This window comes from Oncorhynchus clarkii, chromosome 31, assembly GCF_045791955.1.
Source record: "Oncorhynchus clarkii lewisi isolate Uvic-CL-2024 chromosome 31, UVic_Ocla_1.0, whole genome shotgun sequence".
NCBI lineage: Eukaryota > Metazoa > Chordata > Actinopteri > Salmoniformes > Salmonidae > Oncorhynchus > Oncorhynchus clarkii.
The window spans coordinates 15,202,414-15,209,367 of NC_092177.1; the positions used below are offsets into that span (position 1 = coordinate 15,202,414).

General features: G+C 43.0%; 1 protein-coding gene across 1 annotated transcript; it reads left to right on the top strand.

Moving 5' to 3' along the window:
• The first annotated feature begins 1,265 nt into the window (after positions 1–1,265).
• Positions 1,266–3,166, top strand: LOC139391162 (mediator of RNA polymerase II transcription subunit 7-like). The gene is made up of 2 exons (XM_071138724.1): positions 1,266–1,399; positions 1,971–3,166. The coding sequence occupies exon 2, from the start codon at positions 1,979–1,981 to the stop codon at positions 2,735–2,737; it is 759 nt and encodes a 252-aa protein (XP_070994825.1). The 5' UTR covers positions 1,266–1,399; positions 1,971–1,978; the 3' UTR covers positions 2,738–3,166.
• Positions 3,167–6,954: the final 3,788 nt, after the last annotated feature.

Sequence of the window (6,954 nt, forward strand, 5' to 3'; positions counted from 1 at the left end):
AAAGTTGCTTTCAAACTCGGGATTTCGTGGCTAATTAAGGTAAGACAGTAATTCTGCTCATAGTTTATGCATGTATGAATTACACATTGACACATCCAACCCAAAGCAGGAGGTTAAAAAAATATTTAAAAGTTGCCAAAGTTACGGAGTATGTCTTAATTGTTAACCAGAAATTATTTATATATTTAAGCAATAAGGCCCAAGGGGGTGTGGTATATGGCCAATATACCACTTATAACAAAAAACTCTGAGGTGGCTTATTGCCAGTGATGGAAAAAGTACCCAATTGTCATACTTGAGTAAAAGTAAAGATACCTTAATAGAAAATGCCTAAAGTAAAAATGAAAGTCACCCAGTAAAATATTACTTGAGTAAAAGTCTAAAAGTATTTGGTTTAAAATATACTTAAGTATCAAAAGTAAAAGTATAAATCATTTCAAACTTCTTATATAAAGCAAACCAGACAGAACAATTTGTAAAAACACAAATATTTACAGATAGCCAGGGCACACTCTAATACTCAGACATAATTTCCAAACAAAGCATTTGTGTTTAGTGAGTCTGCCAGGTTAGAGGCATAAGGGATGACCAGGCATGTTCTCTTGATATGTTCGTAAATTGGACCATTTTCCTGTCCTGTTAAGCATTCAAAATGTAACAAGTACTTTTGGTATCAGGAAAAACATATGGAGTAAAAAGTACATTATTTTCTTTAGGTATATAGTAAAGTAAATGTAAAAGTTGTCAAAAATATAAATAGTAAAAGTGAAGTACAGATATCCCATAAAACTACTTAAGTAGTACTTTAATTGTTTTATACTTAAGTACGTAGCATCACTGCTTATTGCTATTATAAACTGGTTACCAAAGTAATTAGAGCATTAAAAAAGACATGTTTTATTCATAAGGTCCGCGGTACCACGTCTGTCAGCCAATCAGCATTCAGGGAACGAACCACCCAGTTTATAACGAGATATAGACAGCTGCATTGGACGTTTAAGACCCTTTATGTTGGTGTTTCCTTCATTATGTCATTTAGCTGTATGTTGACCATCACAATGAGACATTCATTTATAGCAGATTGAACATCGCACTGTTGAGCTCTTACGCCACCTTTTACACTGTACAAATGTGATGGATGAAAATCTAAAATATTGCCACAATACGTCGGCCCAGTCTGCGATAACCAATCAAATCGCGCATTACTGTCGAGAAGCTCACCAATCCGCACCGCCAACAAATTACGTCAAGAAAAAATCCAACCAATGGGATAGGATGACAGGGGCATGAAAGGGAAACGAGAAGAGACATTGCGCATACAAATGTTTTGTGTAAAGCAATAATTGTGGTGGTGAATTCAGTTGATAGTAGATACAGTACTTGAGGACTCCATATAAAGGTATGTTTAAGCGTTTGTTTCTTTTGTCTCATTCCTTGTCGTGAAATGACTTCCAAGTCTGCTATCTAACCCCGGGCTGTTAGCTGGCTAACGCGTCAGCTCGCTAGAGACTGAATCAACTGAAAAGAAAAAACGTCGTCATTAAGTGTAGCTAGCTAGATTGTTCGCTTATGTTTCTAACAAAAGCCGTTTGTAGGCTTCTAGCTAGCGCATTAATGCCACTTGCCCAGGTTAGTTTTAGACAACGTAGCCAGCTCCGCCCTACGTACTGTAACGTTAAAGTTAGCAACGCTAGCCAGCTAGATGCTGCACCTCTTGGCGCATGCGCGGCTACTCACATGGCTAGCAACTATTACCACGGATTAATAGGGGAAACCCTATGAATTATAAGTATATTTGATTATACTGTCTAAATAAAGAGGTGAGCCATCCTCTGTTAATCAGCAGGATAATAGCATCCGTTCTTTCCCCAGTTTATTTTTAATGGCGATGCCGCTAAAAAGGTCAAGTATGATGTTTAAGTAATATGGTAGGCTATAATACATCTGTAATCTCATTTTCCTCTATCCAGGCCCCACTATGGGTGAACCACAGCAGGTGAGTGCCCTGCCTCCCCCTCCTATGCAGTACATCAAGGAGTACACTGACGAGAACATCCGCAAGGGGCTCATCCCCAAACCCCCTCCCCCCATCCGAGACACCTACATGATGTTCGGCAACCAGTTCCAGTGTGACGACCTGATCATCCGACCGCTGGAGAGCCAGGGCATCGAGCGGCTCCACCCCGTGCAGTTTCACCACAAACGGGAGCTCAAGAAGCTCAACATGTCCATCCTGGTGAATTTCCTAGATCTCCTGGACATCCTGATCAAGAGCCCTGGCAGTATAAAGAGAGAGGAGAAGCTGGAGGACCTGAAGCTGCTGTTTGTCCACATGCACCATCTGATCAATGAGTACCGTCCGCACCAGGCCAGAGAGACCCTGAGGGTGATGATGGAAGTGCAGAAGAGACAGCGACTGGAGACTGCAGAGAGGTTCCAGAAACATCTGGAGAGGGTGGTGGAGATGATCCAGGGGTGCCTGGCCTCCCTGCCCCATGACCTACCCCAGACTGAGGGCTTGAGTGGGGCAGGGGATGTGGCGAGGGGTGTTGGGATTGGCGGGACTTTGGGGTTGGACGCCAGGCTAAAGACTGAGCCCATGGACGTGGAGGAGGCTGGGACTAGCTGTATAGCTGTTGGGCCACAACAGGACAAAAGCATGGGTGGTGCTGCTAAGAAAGACAGAGTATTGGACAAGGATGCTGCCATGTGTAGTATTATCGACGAGATCGCCTGAGTTTTGTGTTTAGAGCTAGGGGTCTCTACAGCAGGGTGCAACGGTGAAGAACGTTCAGATATAAAATTGTTCTGTAGCGCAATGATTGTCTGTGTAGAATAGTGAATCGACCACTCTGTTCATTATATTTCTATATGCAACGTTCAGAATCCAAATGATTCACCTTGCTGAATATAGGTTTTTCCTGGTCATTATGTTTGTCTCATTGGTCTCGGTTGAATTGTGTCGTATGCTTAATGTAGTTATGATCACATACGCTGTCCGCAGTTATAGTATCTTTTCTTAAGTCAAAGCTTTACTGAAGTGATGTGTCATGGACTATGAAGACACACCTTCCTTGAGTTGAAACATTTGGGCTATCATTGGGGTTTAGATGCTGGTAAAATTCATAATTTGATAAAGTTTTAATAAACTAATTTCTACATCCTATAACAATTTGATATACTTCTTTAAAAAATATATATATTATGAATAATTGTCATGGTTGAATTAGAGAAATAATTAGGCCTACCACCCTTTTCTATTATGCCACTGGTTGGTTCTGCTGAATCCTTTCAAGGTGTCTTAACTGGGTCTTGGCTGGAAACCACTTTTCTACTTTTCAAATTATATTTCTTACCTTAGGTTAGTCCCTGTGAAAACAAACCAAATATATTTTTAGGAGCTGAACTGCATTATAAAATGTAGTCCAAGAATGCTTTATCTCGTGTGTTCTATGATCAAACCTGAACCCTATTCACACATCATAGCCTTGTGATTGAATGTCAGTGTCCCAGTGACTTGCAAACAGCCACTGCAACAGTCTTTGTTAGAGAGAGGGGGGCAGGTCTGTGAAGATTTGTGTGTAGCAGCTTGATATGTAAGATCCTACCTTTAGCAACGTGAGCTAATGTCCCGGTCAGAGATCTGCCATACACTGCCTCAGGCTGTCACTGCTTGGCTGGATAGGTCAGGGACAGGTTGGTGTGTAGTTACATACAGACACACTCAGGGGGGATGTTCCCCTAGCCTATTCAGGGACAGGTTGGTGTGTAGTTACAGACACACTCAGGGGGGGGAGTTTCCCCTAGCCTATTCAGGGACAGGTTGTTGTGTAGTTACAGGCACACTCAGGGGGGGGAGTTTCCCCTAGCCTATTCAGGGACAGGTTGGTGTGTAGTTAGACACACTCAGGGGGGGGAGTTTCCCCTAGCCCATTCAGGGACAGGTTGGTGTGTAGTTACAGACACACTCAGGGGGGGGGGGAGTTTCCCCTAGCCTATTCAGGGACAGGTTGGTGTGTAGTTACATACACACTCAGGGGGGGGAGTTTCCCCTAGCCTATTCAGGGACAGGTTGGTGTGTAATTACATACAGACACACTCGGGGTGGGGGGGGGGGCGCACACACACACCCAAAGCATTTAGTAGAGGTGCTGATTTATCCAGACTAAACAAAGAATAGTTAAACGCTATGTAAATGCTCCCAACAATTTAATGGGTAAATCAACAACTTTTAGACAATGCCATGTATCCTGAAGTGGGTACTGTTGCTGAAACTTTGGTGATTTACCCATTTAATTGTTGGAAGCAGTTGTATAGTGTGCAACTCTTTAATGGAGTTTCCCCTAGCAACAGATGTAGTATCAGCTTCCCCAATTCTAACCTGAACCATTAGTGGGGGAAATGGCCGGGGTGACTACACCCAGACAGCCCGCTTGGCTCTGTCTGCACTCTCACAGTTACCAACATACTAACAGTGTAATCAGTGTTGTGTAGGCTTGGTCTGTGCTATGTAACTAACACATGCAGTAATGCGAGTTTGCTCATTGGCTGTGTTTAGCTCCTATTAGAAGACGGATAGTTGGTGACATACAGGGAAATTGAATCCTTACACAACATGGGATGAGCTAGTACTGCAGGCAGGCCTGGGTTGTGTAAGCGAAGGTTTGCATAAGTGCACTTTAGTCCCATAAACAGAGCCACACTGAACCACTAGGTGGATTCAGATTTCCTTACTACGGCATACATACAGGCCTTGAATTGATGTGCTGTTCGGTTTGGATCAATGAGGACAGACATAACACTACCCTTGAAATGTGAATGTGAATTTCCATTCCTGTTTTATGAAAACATGGTTTGTTTTTGAACTCGTTGGGAAACACAATTGCCTTGTTTGTTTTTCTGTATGTAATGTAGTAGCCTAGATACTGCTATCTCTGATTCAACATGTCTGTGAAGCCTGTAGTCACATCAGGCATGCATTTCTTTCAACAGGAGCACAATACATTACCTAACACTACTGCCCCAGATATCAAACTCCTACTCAAACCAGAGAGACCTACATTTTCAAGTGGTTGCTATAGTGACAGAATGATTATGAATGGTAGGTGGCCAATGAAAGACGGGATGCATTATGTGGGTCTACAGTCGTGGCCAAAAGTTTTGAGAATGACACAAAGTGCTGCTTCAGTGTCTTTAGATATTTTTGTCAGATGTTACTATGGAATAGTGAAGGATAATTACAAGCATTTCATAAGTGTCAAAGGCTTTTATTGACAATTACATGATGTTCTTTTTTGACCCTTCTTTTTCAAGACCTCTGCAATCTGCCCTGGCATGCTGTCAATTAACTTCTGGGCCACATCCTGACTGATGGTAGCCCATTCTTGCATAATCAATGCTTGGAATGTGTGTGTTTTTGTTTGTCCACCCGCCTCTACCACAAGTTCTCAATTGGATTAAGGTTTGGGGAGTTTCCTGGCCATGGACCCAAAATATCAATGTTTTGTTCCCCGAGCCACTTAGTTATCACTTTTGCCTCATAGCAAGGTGTTCCATCATGCTGGAAAAGGCATTGTTCGTCACCAAACGGTTCCTGGATGGTTGGGAGAAGTTGCTCTCGGAGGATGTGTTGGTACCATTCTTTATTCATGGTTGTGTTCTTAGGCAAAATTGTGAGAGAGCCCACTCCCTTGGCTGAGAAGCAACCCCACACATGAATGGTCTCAGGATGCTTTACTGTTGACATGACACAGGACTGATGGTAGCGCTCACCTTGTCTTCTCCGGACAAGCTTTTTTCCGGATGCACCAAACAATCAGAAAGGGGATTCATCAGAGAAATTGACTTTACCCCAGTCCTCAGCAGTCCAATCCCTGTACCTTTTGCAGAATATCAGTCTGTTCCTGATGTTTTTCCTGGAGAGAAGTGGCTTCTTTGCTGACCTTCTTGATACCAGGCCTTCCTCCAAAAGTCTTTGCCTCACTGTGCGTGCAGATGCACTGACACCTGCAGGCTGCCATTCCTGAGCAAGCTCTGTACTGGTGGTGCCTCGATCCCGCAGCTGAATCAACTGTGGGAGACGGTCCTGGCGCTTGCTGGACTTTCTTGGGTGTCCTGAAGCCTTCTTCACAACAATTGAACCGCTCTCCTTAAAGTTCTTGATGAGCCGATAAATGGTTGATTTAGGTGCAATCTTACTGGCAGCAATATCCTTGCCTGTGAAGCCCTTTTTGTGCAAAGCAATGATGACAGCACGTGTTTCATTGCGGGTAACCATGGATGACAGAGGAACCACTCTAACCGAGTTCTAGACTTGGAATTCCGAGTTGGATGAATTGCAAATCAAAATGATGTTTCCCAGCCGGAGCTGTTTTTTTTTCTTTTATTTTGTATTTATTTAACCTTTAACTTGTTTTCCTTGAGTACCCAGTTGTCTGGAACGCACTGAAATCTGAAGTCTAAGGGAGTTTTCAGACTTGGTTCCTTTCAGACAATTTTTGTGAACTTGCTTCGCTTAATTTTTCATGCGGTGTGAACACTCCAAAGGAACTCAAACCCCACAAAAGAGCCCCCAAAGCGAACTGAACTCAGACCATCTTGAGAGGTGATCTGAGTTTGGTTCCCTTGAATTCCGTGATCAGGAATGTGAACACAAAGCTCCCCAGGATCGCTTGTCATTATTCCTGCACCACACACTAGACTACAACAACACTGTTTCCCCTGCCAATAACTCTCAGGCATTGGTGCCACATTAGACTACTACAACACCGTTTTCCCTGCCATAAGAAAGGTGTGCTGTTTTTGGTTAGGTCTATTGATTAGCGATTGTCAAGGATGCACAGAAATTCCAAAACATGTGTGGAGCTTTTAGTTCAAATTATTTGTTTGCAATATGTGATCTATAGGCTAATAGCTCATATGCTGTTTATTCAATTGTAGGGTTTGAATAGTGTG